The 19,667-nt window shown below is 23.8% G+C and overlaps 4 protein-coding genes across 7 annotated transcripts; 3 read left to right on the top strand and 1 right to left on the bottom strand.

Moving 5' to 3' along the window:
• The first annotated feature begins 1,644 nt into the window (after positions 1-1,644).
• LOC112591214 (THUMP domain-containing protein 1) lies at positions 1,645-6,120 on the top strand. Its single transcript, XM_025334963.1, has 6 exons — positions 1,645-1,841; positions 4,843-5,004; positions 5,084-5,194; positions 5,272-5,360; positions 5,453-5,682; positions 5,931-6,120. Exons 1-6 carry the CDS (start codon positions 1,665-1,667, stop codon positions 6,050-6,052), a joined length of 891 nt encoding a protein of 296 aa, XP_025190748.1. The 5' UTR covers positions 1,645-1,664; the 3' UTR covers positions 6,053-6,120.
• On the top strand, positions 3,585-4,158 carry LOC112591216 (UDP-N-acetylglucosamine transferase subunit ALG13 homolog). The gene has a single exon (XM_025334965.1). The coding sequence runs from the start codon at positions 3,667-3,669 to the stop codon at positions 4,156-4,158; it is 492 nt and encodes a 163-aa protein (XP_025190750.1). The 5' UTR covers positions 3,585-3,666.
• On the bottom strand, positions 5,573-8,243 carry LOC112591215 (cilia- and flagella-associated protein 20). Its single transcript, XM_025334964.1, has 3 exons — positions 7,609-8,243; positions 7,251-7,544; positions 5,573-5,661 (listed from the first exon to the last, which is right to left on the bottom strand). Exons 1-3 carry the CDS (start codon positions 7,882-7,884, stop codon positions 5,635-5,637), a joined length of 597 nt encoding a protein of 198 aa, XP_025190749.1. The 5' UTR covers positions 7,885-8,243; the 3' UTR covers positions 5,573-5,634.
• Positions 8,244-8,402: 159 nt separating this feature from the next.
• LOC112591218 (double-stranded RNA-binding protein Staufen homolog 2) lies at positions 8,403-18,425 on the top strand. 4 transcript variants are annotated; one of them, XM_025334968.1, is made up of 13 exons: positions 8,403-8,606; positions 9,003-9,165; positions 13,194-13,354; positions 13,438-13,645; positions 13,720-13,909; positions 13,996-14,065; positions 14,150-14,345; positions 14,412-14,581; positions 14,791-15,117; positions 15,193-15,336; positions 15,411-15,665; positions 17,858-17,956; positions 18,135-18,425. In XM_025334968.1, the coding sequence occupies exons 2-13, from the start codon at positions 9,042-9,044 to the stop codon at positions 18,264-18,266; spliced, it is 2,076 nt and encodes a 691-aa protein (XP_025190753.1). In that variant the 5' UTR covers positions 8,403-8,606; positions 9,003-9,041; the 3' UTR covers positions 18,267-18,425. The 4 variants fall into 4 exon arrangements, with proteins under 4 accessions (XP_025190753.1, XP_025190754.1, XP_025190752.1 ...); XM_025334969.1 differs by having other exon boundaries at positions 8,403-8,610; positions 13,438-13,636; XM_025334967.1 differs by having other exon boundaries at positions 8,403-8,610.
• Positions 18,426-19,667: the final 1,242 nt, after the last annotated feature.

Genomic DNA, 19,667 nt, shown 5'->3' with positions numbered 1-19,667 from the left:
CTTTGACATGTATCATATTTTATTTTATTATGGTGTTAAGCAGGATAGTTTAATTGAATTTATTTGATATTTTAAACTGAATGTATGAGTATTATTTAAAACTAACATAGAATTTAATTATTTAGTTGGTAATAGGCATCTATTATTATTTTATTTATTTAACATTTAGTAAATAAAAATGTTAAACAATACCTAAGATTTATATTTAAGTAGGTTTGCTTTCAAGATTTATTACTATAACTATTCTAGTCATTGTTAAACTGTTGAAGTAATTTATATTTAAATTTGTTATAATGTACTAAAAATATACCGGTTTATTGTAATATTGTATATTTATAAGTTTTTAGGCAATACATTTATTAACTTTCAAGTGTAACTTATACTTTTTTTTAAACAATAAAATTATTTATCAAGAATAGATAACATATAAAAGTTACTGTCTTTTGTTTTTTTTTTTACATACATTTATTATATAATATGTATACTATATCTCTGACAATCAGATACCAAATGGATATCCCTCCAAATGAATGTTTTACCATTTTATAGTCAAATGAAATATATATTATTATTGATGATAATTTACATAATACAAAAAAAAAAATCTAAATAATACTCAATGTAAAAATATTTTTACAATTAGTGATATTAATAACAATATTAATTAATATTCATATTATGTTGAAAAAATAAATACTGAATAAAGTTAATATAATTTTGTTCACTGTACAATTGAAATATTTTGTTAGAAAACCAAGATAGAACTGAATTTAAGGTTTTTGAATGTTGAGTCTTATTTTTCTACTATCAATCAATATTTTAATCCTATAACCTTTTAGATGGTGAACTAAATTAATAATTAGATTACATTTATAGGATATTTTGCACATATTATTTATTGATATAATATTAATTTATTTGTTAGATATTTGCCATTTGGTATTGTATAAATAATTAACTTTACTAAAATTATATTGTTGAAATGATGAATATTGACATTAATTATTTCACCCAAATAAAAATAAATGTAAATCTGAAATCTCAATTGCAATTTACACTTTACACTTTTACAATGTTTAAAATTAATAAAAAGATTAAAATGTAAAAGAGCAACATTCATATATATTAATCTTTTTTACAATATGAACCATGGTAATATTTACAAAGATAAGAAAAATCTTTAACTTCAAAAATGTCTAATTCTATCTCATATTAATCTAATAGAGTAACTATTTTTAATCAATTACATTTTTATTAATAAAAATATCCTGAACCATGTTAATAAATAACGTATTTCGGGGATTAACTGATTAAGTTATTATTATATAATATATTTTATTGCATGACATTATAGTGTGATATTACTGATAAGCTCCAATCACTATTATCATTTATCAATGATAAAGTAATCGTGCCGGAATAATCAATAAATGGCATTTCGATTTTCAACGTGTGCTAATGTAGTTGTGTGTTGTCTATACGTCCTATTACTTACAGTATATTGTAAAAATTGATATGTCTATTTAAAATTTTAAGTATACGCGATTTATACTTATATTAACTCAACCTATGAAAATAACTCTATTATAAGTTATTTAAAAAATTTGATTGTTAAAAACTTAAAAATTATATATTGGTAAACAATAACATTTTTACTTTAAAACATGGAAAGTCGTCCGAATAAATCATCATATTATTGTAAAAAGAATAACAATTTTAAGAACAATCGTTTTAAACTCGCACCAGACATGAAAGGATTTTTATGTACTTGCAATTATGGTGAAAAGGACTGTCTGAAAGAAGCGATAAATTTGTTGAGAGAATACAGCGAAGAAAAAGACGTAAGTTTGGTTGGATTATAATATTTTTGGGAGTATCGTAATTCAAATTTTACATCGATTTGTTGTAGTTTTTTTAAAAATTACCGAAAGAGAAGTTTAAATTCGTTTTCTCTTATAATATTTATTCAATTATGAATATTTTTTAGGTAATAGATATCTAAAAAAATAACTTAATTGTTCATTTTTGGAAATGTTTAATTTTCAAATTTATAATCGTAGAATTATATTTATATTCATTTATCTGTTATTATTAATGTATATTATATTATATGTTAAAAAAAAAAAAAAAAAAAATTAGTTATGAAGCACATGTGTATTAGTACTATACAACTATTGGTATCTAAAATTCAGTAAGACGTAAGTTGTAACTATATGAGGTTTACCGTTCATTGTATAAAATATATATTAATATCAGTGTACTGTACAAATACTCGTATACCTACCAACCTAATGTTTTTGGTTGTGATGAATAAATATTAAATACGTGCTCTTTTTTAGTGGAATAAAATGCTATAGATCATCTTTTCTCACTTCAGTAGGACATTTTTGGGTTCTTCGGGAACAGCTGGACAACAAATTTGAAAGCTGAACGTATGGTCACGTTAGTAAAACCAGGACTTTCGTTTTTCAATTATCAATAAAGTATTTGTAAGCCTAAGTTCAAATAGTTTTTTCTAAGATGTTTTTAATTAATATTATTCATTGTCTACTAAGTTCATTATTAGGATGGTCTTCGAAATATGTTTTTATTTTTAATTTTATTATATATTTTATTATTACATATACTATCTTAGTAGCTTTAATTGTGGTCAAGTAGGTTCCTAATTATAATATTATTTATTTTTATTACTTAACTAACCTATGTCTATGTAGAAACTAGGTATATTTTATTTTTAGTAAATTTAAGCATGTTTTTCACACCGTTCAGTGTTACATCTTACGTGATAAGACAATAAACAATTTAAACAAAGTTCTTACTAATTTTCGTTGCCTGTCGAATTGTTAGTCTGTTTACCGTTAACTACGAATGTATTATGTAATTTGAAGAAATAAACTACGATTTATCACCTAACTACCTTACTTTTGCCAGGACGAATATTTATTGTTAAAAATATTAAAAATACAATTTTAAAATTATTATTATTTACACCGCTGAATTAGGTACTGTTATATGTAATTTTTTATTATTTGATCAGATTATTAGATTGTAAATATACAAGTACAGCATGTATTAATTTAATTCATCTATTTAAAATGTTGTTATATACATTCTACTATTTTTGTATCCAGTACCACGGCTTTAGATAGGATCTAAAGCCGTGTTCAGTACTAAATTAATAATTGTTTTATCAAAACTTATCTCATAGTTGGGAATTTAAAGATCGCAAAATTAATAACAGTCTATTTTTAGAAGAAATAAATCTACAAAATACCAAAATATTTTTGTTATTGGACTAAATTTTAAACTTCATTTTCTTTGAATTCAGAGAATTTCAATTTCAATCTAGTATTAAATTATGACAGAGTACAGTTTTTGAACATTTTGCGAACCACTATTTACAATAGTGATATTATCACACTTATTTGATAGTATTTTACTATATAATCATTTTACAGTAAAAAATGTAAAATCACTAAACAGTAAATTGATAATATTCTTAATTTTTATTAATTTATAATTATTTATTATTAAACTAGAGTCCTCCAATAAAATGTATTTCATAATATAAAATTAAAATATTCATATATTTGTTATTGTAAATCTGCGTAAACAACTTATTTTCATTAACTCGAGACATTCTATTTATCATTTTTAAGTGACGAGATGTCAAATAAAACAGTATTTGTTACTGTCGGTACTACTAAGTTTAATGAACTAATTGATACTGTCACTGACCATCGTACCCTCGAAGCTTTGAAACGTAATGGTTACACATCAATGATACTTCAAATAGGAAACGGTACATTTGTTCTTGAACCTTCCGATGTCATAGAAATTTCAAGTTACACATTTAAACCAGATATTGGACCTGATATGATTAAAAGCGATTTAATAATAAGTCATGGAGGAGCTGGTTCCATAATGCAAGCATTAGACCACGGTAAACCTTTGTTAGTGGTAATTAATGAAAATTTAATGGACAACCATCAATACGAGTTGGCAGAAAAATTATGTGAAGAGAAATATTTATATTACACTACTTGTAAAAACTTATGTAATAGTATTAAAAATTTAGATTTTGGATTATTAAATTTAGTAAAAATTGATAATTCTAAAAAAATATGTAAACAAATTGAATGTTTTTTAAAAATATAAACACTTGTCAAATCATTGTGTAATATTTTGTTAATTATTTAATTAGTTAAGTACTCCCAATTTAAAAATGGAACATATTTTCACATTTAACCATATTATGTTTATAATTATTTTTTTTGATATTTTAATTTTTATGAATAAATGGATAATTAATTTATGTCTTCTTTAAATGAACGCCTCACATGTAGGATAGCCATCATCTTAAATATAAATTAAAATATTGGTCCTGCTTGTTTATATTGAAATACATTTTATTGCCAATTCAAATTATAATATTTTATCTCATTGATAAAAAATAATTATCAATATTAAGAAGAACTTTTCTCTTATACTATTATAATAGTTTTAATTATTACTTCAAAGTAAAAATATTTTTTTAAATTTATGGCTTGTCCAATACTTAATTTTCTATTTATTTTGTTTTCTTTGCATTAAAATATACAAGGCTCATTTATATACTCTAACATTTTCGTCTCAAAGAATATTATTTTTATACATTTTTTCTAAAAAAACTCTTTGAAATGTATATTAATGAAGTTATAAATAAATAGAATACTTTATAATTCTTATAGGAATAAAGTCTTCTTGAAATTGTCAATCAGTACATTTTGTTAAAAACATATTTAATTTTTTTTGATTGCACAATATTTTATATTGAAATCACTTAAATTGACTTTGATTTAGATACCATCTGAAGATCTCTCTAATACTGTAGAAGAATCCACAGAAATTATGAACTCATTAGCCGATGAATTGAAAAGTTTGTCTGAAAAAGACAATGCTAATTGGAAAAAATTTACTCCATCAGCTACTGGTGTTGGACAATGTCTTTTCATCAGTACCACTGTGAGTTATTTATATTATTATGCTAAACTAAATAAAAATTTTAAAAATCTTTTATAATTAATTGAGAATTTATTTTTAGGTTGAAGATCCGTGTGACCTTGTGTATAAAATACTTGAAGACATAGAAAAAACCAAAGTGCAGAAGACAAAATTTCTTTTACGCATGCTTCCCATTTTAGTTACTTGCAAGGTAATAAAAAACTTTGCGCTTGTTTTTTTTGTTATCGTAAACTGTAACATTATTGTTTTTTTCATTTTTGTTCATAGGCCAATTTGATATCCATAAAGTCAGCCTGTGCAAATCTATTACCTAAGTATTTTTCTACAGAACCAACAACATTTGCAATTTTGTTCAAGTAAAAAAAACTATTTATATTTGAATCAAATTTTCACACAAAAACCTTAAATTATTATTAATTTATATTAAATTGAATGGCATATAATATAGCCATAGATATAACAATTCAGTGCCGCGTGATGAGATAATCAAAGAATTGGCCAACCAAGTGGTTAGTTTTGGACAGCATACTGTGGATTTATCTGGTGGGGCTAAATTAACTATTATTGTTGAGGTGGTGAAATCTGTCTGCTGTTTGTCAGTAGTTAGAGATTATGGTCGCTTTTGCAAGTTCAATCTACTCTCTGTCTGTACTCGACCTGCAAAAAGAACAGTAGAAGGTAAAAATGATACAACATTTTATTTAAAAAATTTAGTTTTAGTATAATTATCAAAAAATTTAATTTTTATAGGAAGTACTAATATTATATTTTAACGTTCAATAAATAAATAATGTAAATTTAGGAGATTAGAATATTTTTTTTCAATTTAACTTAATGAATATATGTTGAATTAATAAATATCAAATATTGCATTTAGTAAATTAGATTATATATTGTTTATGAAATATTAATTTATTGTTTACAAGGTGATGTTGAAGAAAGTTCTTCACCTAAAGTTAAAAAACCGGAGGAAAATGATCAAGTAAAAGAAGATGAAAACATGGAAAATAAACCTGAGGAAGAAGTTACTGAAATATCTGAACATTAAATAATTAATTTATGTTTGTTTACTTATTTTAAGGTATCAATAAGATAATTATGTTGATTAATATTAAAATTAATTTTGTGTAGTTAAATTGTATTTTTGGAAATCAAAAAGTAAACAGATTATTAAAAAGTTAAAGTAAATAAGTAAAACATTATTATTTTTCAAAGTTTTTTTTTCAATAAATATATTTACATTATTTTAGTGCATTTAATTTACTTTGCGTATTGTTTTGTTCCATGTACATTGTTCTTAACCAATATAATGGCATTTAAAAATGTTTTGTAGTTTATAGGTTATGAAGTTTAATAATAAATATCTTTTCTTAAATATAGACTGAAATTTAATTATACTATTCATAGTTTTTTAAGTTTATAACAATGTTGGCTGGTAATAATGACTAATTGTAATTTTACTCTTTTAAATGTGTTAAAATTTTTGTACATAACTTTATTTAGAACTACTTTTGATTTAGGATTTATCTGCAATACCAATGGGAGAAGATTACTTATGTATAAATTTTTTCTTTTAATATTATTGAAGTTTAATTACCTACATAAATGTATTATAACTTTAATTGGGATCAGTTATTTTAAAGATTAATAGTTCCACTTTGAAGACAAAATATTTGATATAATACACAAATCTGTGCTATTTTAATTTTTCATAGACTTACTATTTATGAAAAGGTGGAAAATGTATTAATATGTTAATGCGACTACTATTTCTTATAAATTATTTTTCAAAGGTAATAATATTATGTAACACGGAGTTTAAGAGTAGCTAAAATAAATTAAATATTTTTTTTTGGTAATATTTTAAATAATAGTCCGAGTGGAAAGATATCTGATGGATTACATATATATACTAATCAACTGAGCAATTCAAATTATTTTTTGTTAGTATTTATCACTGTTCATAACAAATGGTTGCATTTTTTTTCTTAATTATTCAGAACTAAAATACACTATATTAATTTTAATATATTGTATTTTAGTTTCATATAAAGGTGAAATTATTACTAGATGTTAAAAACTTAGTTTGGAAGAAATATCTAAATAATTAAGTGAATATTAATAATTAGGAATTAAAAATATTTTAGTTATCAAAAGAAGTTTCTTTAATTATTATCATTTAATTTCAAAGCTTTATATTCTAATTTAGTTTTTATTTATTATAAATGTAGAAGTTAATAACTTACTTTACTTTGAACAGGTAAAAATAATTTAAACTCTGCAGGCAATTCATCTTCAGAGTACAATCTATCACTGAAATAAACTCTTCTAACTCTGCAATTGGCATGTAACTGTACCCTCAATGTTTCAACGTATCCTGTACCATAAGCACGTCTAGTGAAATCTGCTAGATTAAATTGTATTTGGTTCCATCCTTCATCCAGACGCATAGGCATTGTACAAATGAATGGTTTAACTCTAGTTGTTGATTGATAATTACTGGCTCGAAATCTACGCCTAATGTTTTTATCATCAAGAATCTATAATAATAAAATATGATAAGTATAAATATAAAAAAATTGGAATTTTAATATTTTACCCTACCTGTACTTCAAAAGTGAAATATTTCTTCATGTTCTTGACAATCATAATTAGATATGGTAATTTTATACCCAGAGTTTTGGTTTTTTCAGCTGGACATGTAATGTATGTTGTACTGATATTTGTGCCTACAATGTCCAACACTAAAGATTGGATATCATTGTCTGTTATGCGTTTAATGTGCCCATTTCTAACAGTTTTATCCCAGAGCTGCAATGGTTTGCTGCCAATGCTGTAGAGTATAGACAGAAAACCACTTTGAAATGTATTTTTAAACATATTACCGGATACACTAGACAGAACACGATATTATCACTTGAGAAATAAAAGAAAAAAAAATAGTTGGATCAATATTTAAGCAAACAGAACATAACAGTTACAGTTGCTAAGGTAACATTTCGACGATATTCGAATGCGATTTGTGCCTAGATGAAAAACGAACGTAGTTCAATAGTAAATTTGATTCACTGTCACAAAACAACTGTAAGAATCTAGCAAGATGTATCGTTGGAAGTTAATACAACTAATACACGAATCAAATTAATGTAAAATGAATGTATTCAATATTGTTATGCACTTATACTTGTACTACTTGTAGTTTGTACTGCTATAGCCTAAAAGTAATATTGTTTATTTTGAAATTTAGCCGACGGTGATAGGTACATGGTGTTAACTGATAAATATTGAAATGTCTGTTGTAACCAGCGGATACCGGGGTCGTGGTCACCAATCCGGTTTGTTTTTTTCTTTCTTATCAATCGTTAACGAACACCTACACGGTTCCGCTGCAGAATCGAGTACTCGGTACTTACCAGTCAGTCACTGTTCGCTACTTAACGTACGTAAGACGCCTACAGTTGCTGTTGTCTACCGTTGCTTGTTTTCAACCGCGAATTTATCGTTGTTCAGTTCAATTTTTTTGTCCGGACCTAGACCATCTGCTTAAGCGCAGGCCACGATCCTTCGCTAACTATACCAATCCGTTTGCCGCCGACATCGTGGTAGGTAAGTGTGAAAACCGTTTATGGGCGCACCGCGCCAATTCACATAGCTCGTTGCAGGACACGCGCCGGCCGTTTTTGCGACGGACACGAAACTAGGGCATTGTCCCGCCGTGTGCTACTTACCGCGCGTAACAGGTCCGAACGTATGGAGTGCTGATATCGGATAAGATGAAGATTTTCCTTTTGTTTTTAAGGTCGCCCACAATTACTGTAACCAGTGGCGTACACTCATTAAGGGTTTGGGTGTTCAAAACCTTGGCTGTTCAATAAAATCGAAAATTTTTTTTAGAACATCTATGTATATATATATATATATATATTTCCAATTTATTTGAAATTTCTGTGTACGCCACTGATTGTAACGACAAGTATTATGCGTTTTTCTCTGTATAGGCTGAACAGATTACATATCGCCGTGCTAGTGACAAGACAATGAAACGGTTAGTAGTGATTATTCATGTCCTACTTGCTGCTAGCTCTAGCGGTTTGATGTATAAAGACTTAATTGATTTAGAAGAACTTACAGATATTTTTGGTTTATCATTCTGCGTTGAAGGTAATTTTTTATGACCGTACTTGGTTCTTCTGTATGTGTCTGCTGAGCTAAACAGCATTTTAAATTGTGGGTAATCGTTTTCAATTGAACGGCCGTTCAATTTTGCTTACATATTTTATTCATTTTTTTTTTTTTAATGAACCATTCTTTAGGTAATGTTTTACAGTATTTATGACATAGTAACGTTTTTAATTTTTTAATTTTAAAGTTTTATTCTCATTTACATTTTAATAATTTTCAATTTATACCTACCTCCAGTGAAAAATCAAAAATTTATATAAATTTTTGTTAAAAAAATCAATAAATATTTTGAAAATAGTGAATGGTTCAATATCAAAAAAAATGTGATGTATTTTGTGGTTTAAAAATATATTACAGATATTAATTCTATATTTTTTTATTCTTTATTGTTCTTCATTTAATTTCTATCTTAAATTTTGAACACAAGTTTTACAAAATGTATTTTAATAGGTTGGGTTAGGTGTCTACCTATTTTGATTTTTCATGATTTGATCAATTTACCTAACCTATTCCTAAACTTTACCATTCACATAATTCCAATATTTAGGTGTATGATTTTATTTGTATTAATTCTATAACTGAAAAATTATTATGCCAAAAGGCTTAGGCTTTATTTATTGAAAACACACATAAGTATATAATTGAAGCCAATTGTATCAAAATCCAATTATGTTTTAAGTTTAAAAGAACCATTTAACAATTTAAAATTAGATATTAATTAATAAAATAATATTTAATTTACTATAAGTTTATTTTAAACAGTTATTATTAGGGTTTGAAAATTTTAAGAGCTAAAAAGACAAAATATACATGAAAAAATTATTAAAAAAATAATATATATATATATAAACGAGTATATAAATGTCATTATTACTTATTGTTATTACATATTTATTATTATTTCTTTAATATACAAAAAAAAAAATTATGAAAAAAGACTATTATTGAAAAATAAAATAAGATTTTAAGAATTTTTCTTAGAAATTATATATGTATGATATGCATATTATGATAAAAAAAACATGCACTTTTTCTTTTAAATTGACAAAATATGCTAAGTATGCATTTTTAATTTTCAATCTTTAAACTTAACATTGTGTATAGCTCGGATTTTTTGCTTGGTCTGCTATAAATCGAGAGGATACTAAACAATATGCAACTCCTGTAACTTCCAAACCCTAGTCATTATTTATAAAAAATTCCTAGGTAATTTAATTTAATTTAAAATATCTATACAGTAATTAATGTAAATGTATAAATTAAAGTTTAAATATTTTTAATGTTTTAACGCAATGTTAATTTATCAATTGTTTTAATTTATTTATTTTTTGAAAGAATTACTTTATTGGGTGTAAATGTAACTAATTGTAAGTTGTTATTTCAGTGATTTGTGTATTGTAATGTAGTTAGTATTTTCTTTTTAATCAAATAGATACTTAAACACTATTCCTATAAATTGTTTATGTATTCAAATTAATTATTTGGTAAGATTAGAAACATATTAATTAATACCAATATTGATTAATTTTAATTTTTCTGTTATCTTTTTTTTTGTTTTTTTAATTGATAACTTTAAAATGGTACTTAATTTACTTATCCTATGGTTTGGTATTTAATTTTGATATTATCCTTTGATTAATTCGCAGTATTTTTCTATCTTATTTTAGAGACTAACTTGTTGAATTCTTCATATCCTAATTTAAAAAAACAATTATATTCTATCCTAGTCTAATACTATTGAATTTGTACCTATGTATTATTTCTAATTATATTGTATTACTGTTATGATTAGGTTTTGAGAATTATAACTTTGTTTGTATATTGGAACTATTAAGTTATATTTTTTTGTGGATGGTCTGAACAGATTGAATCGTTAATCCAGTTAGTAAGGATGGTTTTTAATCTAGTTTTATCCTTTATATATATATAAAAAAAAAAATGAATCTGTTCAAAACATATTGAGTGAATATTTGATAGTAGGTAGGTACATAGTATATTATGGTTTTATTTTTGTACATTCAATATATTTTGTAATAAAATTCAAATGTGGGTAGTTGTATAAGAAATAAGTTAAAACGAGTGTTCTGCTTTTGGGTTAACATTTAATTTAATTAACAAAATTGTATTTATAAAGATGTTGTACCATATTGATGTATTGTTTTTCCTTTAATATTTTGTTCAGTATTTTTATTAAAGCTAAAATATGAATAATAATAAAATTACTAATTATGACATAAAAAAAAAGAACTTATTGAGCTATACTAAATTATTATTAAAAAATGTCTATCTATGATTAAAAGAACTTTGCTTTTAAATTAGTATATTTAAAAAAAAAAAAAAACTTATTGAAGATTATTATATTTATCATGATGCCATTTATTTAAAATAAAGTTCCATTTTTTTAATTTGATAATTAGTAATTTTAATCTTATATAAATAAAATGAAAAATGCACTGTTGTAGAAATATAGAAAAAAATGTTATCTATATTGTAATTGGAGAAGATTAATACTGAAAATATGAATAACAATTGTGTAAATACTTGTTGCTTTACTGCTTGAATTGTATTGATTGATTTAACATCACTAACATTTAATTATTTATTGTTGATACAATGTTATTTTTGTACAATTTACTTAGTTTATATGATATAAAGCTTTAAGATTTGGATTGAAAACAATTAGTATATTTATTTTACAATGTGTTTTTTCTTTGTTATCACTTTTTGTAGAAATTAAAATGACATTAATGGTGGTTCTAATAGAAAATTGGACTTAGTTGATACTTTGAAAATATTTAAAGAAATAAAAATTTGACAGTATCTTTTAAAGTAAAAGAAAAAAGAGAGAGGTTGGTATGTATTGTGTTGTATAATAGGAATCTCGAGTGTACTTAGTAATTAAGTAGATCACTGTGATGGTTGTAAATTTATTTTTATTTAAAATAATAAACTATTGATTACAAAAAATTATTCTGAACAGAGACTATTATCATATAGATATATCACTATTACTTATTATACTAATTTATTTTCTATTTAAAGTTATGTTTAATTTGGTATAAGTATATAAAGTTAATAGTTTACAATTAATCAAATATTTTGGTAATATATATATATATATATATATATCATACACATTTTAATTTCAAATTTTGACAATAAAATTATTAAATCACAAAAATTTGTTGATTATATTTAGTAAAAAATTCATAAAATATTAAATTTTCATAGCTAAAATTTATAATACAACATTCTTTATAAGTAGTTTATACTATAACCAAAAAATTAATTTAACTAATTGTATTACTTAATAGTAAAATACGTTATTTTAGTAGCAATATAAATATATAATTATATTTACCTAATAGTATAGGCCAAGAAACAGTCTTTGCTCAGTATTGTTTTTAAATGCAATGATCTATACAGTGACTAATTTTTTAATTCAAAGCTATTCTCGACTCTTTAAATCACAGAGTAGTGTTTTTAGTGTTGTTAAAACACTCTGTTTTATCAATTTTTTAGGTTTAGCTAAATTCATTGTTAAATATGATAGAATTCTAATAAATTGACATTGTAAAAACACATTTTATATATTAATTTATCAAAGTTTTATGTACCTTAATATTAGATTTTGGGATTTTAAGATAAAAGTAGAATATATATCTATTATTTATTAACAACCTTATTTTTAGTATACATGTTAACAAGCTAATTAATAAATAAATATAAATTGATGTGGAAAATGTAAAATTAGATATTAATTGTTTTTCAATGATAGTATATGTTTAAATTGTACTCAAGAACATTTTGGATAAGTATATTTATTATTGAATGTTTGTAAAAATGATTGTATTAATATTTTTGATTATGAAATATTTTTTTAATGATATAAAAAAATAAGTAAATATTTTATGCATTCATGTTTGTGTTTAATTTAATCTGATATTTATGTATGAATTTATTTGTCTAAATGATATATGTTTTATAATCATATTATAATATTACAGGCTATCTGATGGCTGGTGCACTAGTACTAAATTCAGATAGAAATTCATATTCACAATTGAATTCTTTGTTACAAAATGATTATTCAGCAGAAAACAATACATCCATTGATAAAGATAAAACCCCTATGTGTCTTGTTAATGAGTTAGCAAGATTTAATAAGGTATTCATTTTTATTATAAATCCATCAATATTTTTTTGAGAAATAGTATAAAATACTAATATATTTATTTAAATTCTAAATAGATCAAACATCAATACAAGCTAACAAATGAACAAGGGCCACCACATAAAAAAAAATTTACTGTTACTTTACAATTAGGAAATGAAGAGTACAATGCAGATGCAATGAGTATTAAAAAAGCTCAACATGCTGCAGCTGCTCTTGCTTTATCAAAAACGAGTTATAATCAACCACAAACTAAAATGAAATTAAAAGCTTCTGGTCATTATAGTAATACAAATTATACTGCCAAAAACAGTGCTCATAAAATAACCAAAATTAACTTGTACATTTTTTATTTATAGATAATATTACTCCGACTGTGGAGCTCAATGCATTGGCGATGAAACGTGGAGAACAAACAGTTTATACTGTTATAGAAACACCTCAATATTTACCAACACCACAACCTCCTAACCAATTTAATGGTTTCAGACCAGAGATGTATTCACATGCAAGAACAACAGGACCTTATAATAACTTCAATAATTTAGTGTAAAAATAAATTTTGATTGGACACAATATTTTTATATTAAGTAAATGCATGTTTAATGAATTAAAATGGATCTGATTTTTTACAGTACCAGAGGCGGACCTCGATGTATACCATATGTACCAAATTTCTATAATGCACGTTTCAATGTTTCTCAGGTTAGTTTTGTTATTAAAAAAAATTAACAATTTTTTGTATAAATCCTTTAATTCTTTTTTTTTATTTTCATCATGTTATTATAGGTTCCTCCACCAAATAATTATATTAAGCCTGAAGTAAAACCTGTAGGCGTTTATAAGGTTAAACTTCAAATTGGTAAACATGAGTTTATTGGACACGGTAATACTAATCAAGCAGCAAGACATGATGCTGCGTTGAAAGCTTTAACACAAATTAAAAATGAAGAAAAAAATGAAAACATCAAAGAAGTTTTAAAGTGTATGTTTTAAAAGTAATCAACACTTTCAAATTTATTAAATATTATTTTGATCATAACTTTTATAGCTGGTGATTCAAAGTCAGTAATTTCACAAGTTTATGAAGTAGCTTTAAAAATGAAGCTACCTATCAAATTTGAAGTTTTGAAAGAAGATGGACTACCACATATGAAAACCTATATCACTAAATGTACAGTTGGAACTTACAATGCTACTGGTGAAGGGAATGGAAAAAAAGTAATATTTTTGTTTTTACATTAATTTTATCTAGAACAATCAATACTTTGTACTTATTATTAAGTGTTATTTTAATTAAACTTATTATTAATAAAAGCAATATAAATATGAAATTTAAATATACAATAAATATTACTGTTCAATAATATAATTTATTATTCAAATATATTTAGTGAAATTATAATTATATATTGTATTATATTACATAGATTTCAAAACGCCGTGCAGCAGAAAAAATGCTTCAAACTTTGAAAGAAGCAAATGAATCTCTTTTAGTAGATGATAATACTTCTCCAACACTTCCATTACCAACAAAGAATCGTTATAAAGTGCCCAGAAAAAAAAATAAAAATCTAATCAAAGAAACAAAACCAAATTCTGAAAATATTGAACCCATGATGAATTATAAAACGGAGGATACTGATCCAGTTGCAAAACTTTTTAAAATACAAGCTACTAAAAAAGAAAAAGAACCATTATATGTTCTTAAAGAAGATATCATACACACAAATCGTAAAAAAGAATTTATTTTTGAAGTTAGTCTATATTTAAAAAAAAAAAAAAAGAAAAAGACTGTTAAAGCATAATTGATAACTTATTGATGATTTTAGGTTTCAATTGGACAGAATTCCGCATTAGGTAAAGGACCTAATAAGAAGGATGCTAAACGTAATGCAGCTGAAAACCTATTAGTGGAAATGGGTTATGAGAGTGAACTTAAAAGACGTTCTATTAAAAATAATGATTTACCTTTGGTAAATTCTATTTCTATGTTCACTTATATTATATAACATAAGTATTAAGTTATTACTTATTAATTTAATTTTAGGCAAGTAATGAAAACAAAGCAAATATAGACAGCCCACGAAAAAATGGTCGACAAATTGCTCCTGGTGTTTTACTTGTATCACCTGACACATCAATAACAAATAAACCTAGTCAAGGAAACGATGGAGTTCCTTTGGTGTCAGTTGCTAGTAACATGGCCAATGATTTTTCAGTCATAAATTTTCAACCAACTCAACAATTGGACTATTTTTCACAAATGTTGGGTTTTAAAGTGCAGTATTCTGAGTTTCCAAAGGTTGGCTTTTAATTCAAGTATACATCGATTTTAATCTTAAGAGTGTAGTATAAAGCTATAAATGTTTATGATTATTAGGGCTCAGAAGTTGATAACCATAAAAACATGACCTAAAAAAATTATGCAAATATGACTTAAAAATGACAAAAATTCCCAAAAAATTATAAATACTTGATTAAAATTATTAAAAATACATTTTTTTTTTTTTTAAACATAGGAATAGTAATAATAATTACAATTTCTCAAAATTATTACATTGTTCTATTAAAGAATATTTTATATTGTCAAAAGTAAAAATGACAGCTAGCAATTGCCTTATTCTATCAAATCTTCATCTTTACTTAATTCATATATAACTTGTGTAAAATATTATTTTATATAAATAAATCTGATGTAGGTAGTTATATACAATTAGTGTAAAACAAAAACTATGCATGTAAAGATGTTTATAAACAAAATGTAATTATAAATACAAGAAATTTAACTAAAAAAAAAAAAAAAAAATAGAACCTAAAAATAACAAAAAATGCAAAATAAAAATTAGTTAATTAGATTCACATTTTTATGGAATTCATTTGTGGCCTAACCTAACCTGGCCTGTATCATTTAATAAGTTTCAAAATTCATTAATTTCTGAGCCCTAATGATTATACTTTAGAGTTTCATTCTATTAAATTAGCTAATAGTGATATATTACGTAAAAGAAGATTATTTTTAGCTTTTTCTTTATTTGTTAATATAATAACATGTTTTGCAGGTTTTATAACTTTAACCTAAAATTTTATGTTGACCAACTTAATATTGAAAATCAATATACACAAATAAAATAATTGATGCTTATTGTTTTACATACTTAAGTGAAGGATAATCTCTTGTAATACAGTATATTACCTTAAAAGCAATTATAATCATACTAGAATTTTTTTATGTTACATTTGGACTTAATTTAGATGAATGGATATGCTACTTAATACATTATTTCATGTTTACTATTTTATAATTAAATAATAAAAAAATAAAAATAGAGGAAAGTAGTTAATCTCACTACTGTAAACATAGAGTATACCTTATTATTGAGGACTAATTCACTGTAATATAAGTGTTAAATTCATTGATAAATCATTGCATATAAATAATTTATCTGAGATAAGGTAGTTATTAGCCTACATTACTAAGTATATAATATATATGTATTTATATTGCTATAAATTAATGTGTTTTCCTAATAAGTCATATAGTAGATTTAATTAATTTTTACCAAAAATATTGCATTTGAAAATTTCTTTGTGTGTATAAAATATTTTAAAATAATATATTAAAAATTTGAAGTATCCTTTAAAATTATTTTTAAACTACAACAAAATAACTGAAATTATTTTTCTTCATTTAAATAAATATCTAAATAACAAAAACAAAATTTTACTACAAAAATAATTTTTATCAAATTTTAATTTAAATATTTTTTAAATTTTTTGTTACCACAAAATACTAAAGTTTGAATAATCTAAGTATACATGATAACATAAAAAATACAAATTACATACTGTGAAAATAGTTTTGCTATGTTGCATATGTTAAATTATAATTTAACAACTATAACTAAGATAAAAAAATTAAAATGTTAGTATTTCTAATTGTTAAATAATTAAAACCTGGTGTATAATTAATATTATTGTTTATTTAAAATTCATTTTAGTCTAAAATAATCAAGTTTGGTTAACAGTTATGATATATACCTATATTATGCTATAATCTAGTATATTTAATAACATTGTGTAGACTAGGGCTAGAAACTGGTGGCCTGCGACTTTTTTTTTCTTGCCTGTGTTACATTTTCAAATTACATCATACAATTTCAAAGTTAAAATTCACATTATAAATTAAATAAATGCTAATTTAAATGCATGTATAAAGTAACCTTTTTTTTTCACTTTCTATGTTTTGGCCCACAAGATTTAAATTTTTTTTAAATTGGATCTCTAATAATTTTGAATTGTTCATCTCTGGTGTAGACTACCTAGATAATAATAAATTATCTATTTTACTGTACGTTAATGCTATTGGATATAATTTAATTTTAATTTATAAATTATTTCTGATAGTTGCATATGTGATATTGAATCAATTTTTTTGTTGCTTATTAAAATGGTTGACATTTTTATTTTATTTTTACAATACTAATATAATTTTAGGGAAACCACAAGGATTATTTGACATTAGTATCCCTATCAACCATGCCTCCACAGATCTGCCAAGGCTCTGGTTCTACTTTGGAAAATTCTCGTAATGCTGTGAGTAAATCTAGTATTAATCAATAACTATTACATACATTTATCAAGAGATAAAATACTAACTTATTAAAAAAATATTCTTATTAATTATTAACAAATATTTTACTAACCATTAATCTAATTCACACAAAAAAATTACTACCATGTAAATTCATGATCTTATTTCATATTATTTTAGGCTGCGTTAAATGCCATCAGTTCCTTGGTAAACCTTAATATTCAAACAGAACCAGCACAACAAGGACCTGTGAATGGATTTTCTATTCAGCAAAATCATTACAATAGTAATCCTATAACTAGGCTTAGTTAAACATTCTCCTCTCTCGGATATGTATTAGTTATGTATATTTGTTTAGTTAACTGGTAAAAACGTAGTTTCCTTGATATTTGTTGAATTTGTTATTTAAAAAAATATTGGTTATAGTTGAATTTTTTATTTAAAAGAGCAAGTACTTTTAAAAATAATTATTTGGCCGTAATATGATAAAATATTTTTAAATTTTTAAAACTACGTTTTGGCCACTTAAATAAAAATAATTTATATTGACTCAAACTTATAAATTTTAAGCCTTTTTATGTGTAATAATATAACACAATTACTTATCTTAATATGTAATTTCTATAAATTTATAACTTATTGTCTCACTATTAATTTTTTTTCCATTTATGATAAGAATTTTAATTTTTAATTTTTTTGTATGCTTAATTTTGTTACAAGTCTTTTTTATTAGCATAACTTGAATCATATTGATTTACATATAAGTATTTCCACTATATTTATTTATTTTTTATTTTCTAGCAGGTGTAATGTTCCAAGTATATTTTGAAATATAAATTTGAAGTGTTATCATTACAGTTATTAAGCATTTTTGTCTCTGAGTATTAATATACTAAAGATAAACACAATAATATTAAATGTGTTTATTTTATTATTCATTACAGCCATTATGCTTTTATAACATTTGTAAATTGTTGCTGTCCTCTTTTTATTTTTGCTTTTAGTGTAAAATCATTAAAACATTTTTACTATTCAATGTATTTTTATTTATTATTTAAAATTGAAAAATAATATTCATATAGTATCACTTTAACATTAGGTATTATAAAGTGGCTAAAAAGTTAGACTTATGGTTTTCAACCTTTTTTTTTAAATACTAACGGTTTTAGTTTATCTTTTCATTGAGTAGATTACTTCAAACGCATGTATACATTTGATTTTGATGATCAGTAAATTAATGTATGTAAAAATTATTTCTGATCTGAAACAGTATGTCAGCCTTTATTTCTAAAGATGTTTTATAATTTATTCTATTATTAATAATATGGTATAATCAACTAATGTTTGCTGAAGTAATCACTTGTAAAATATTATATTAAATTATTAATATCAAATTAGTCAAGACCTATGTATCTTAACACAGCATGAATAGAAATGTAGTGTAATTAACTTAAAATGAGTCCAAATATTTTCAAGATTCTAAATTTTTATATTTTGAATTACTACAAAACAAACATAACAAAAATCATCAAATTTTATTTAAATACTTATTTAATTTCTTACAAATTTGCATCCCCCATTTGTTATTTGTAAGTAAATAAAGATTTTTTTCACATGCTTAAGATGTGCGATGTCCAATATAGAATTGGCAGTAGCACTACAATACTCGCAGGTAAAGGTGTGTTGGATCTCTCAATGGCTTTTTAATAAAAT

Source organism: Melanaphis sacchari, unplaced genomic scaffold (genome assembly GCF_002803265.2).
Source record: "Melanaphis sacchari strain LSU unplaced genomic scaffold, SCAv2.0 Contig12_pilon_pilon, whole genome shotgun sequence".
NCBI lineage: Eukaryota > Metazoa > Arthropoda > Insecta > Hemiptera > Aphididae > Melanaphis > Melanaphis sacchari.
The sequence above is the reverse complement of the archived record's forward strand: the minus strand, read 5'-3'. Positions and strand labels throughout refer to the sequence as shown.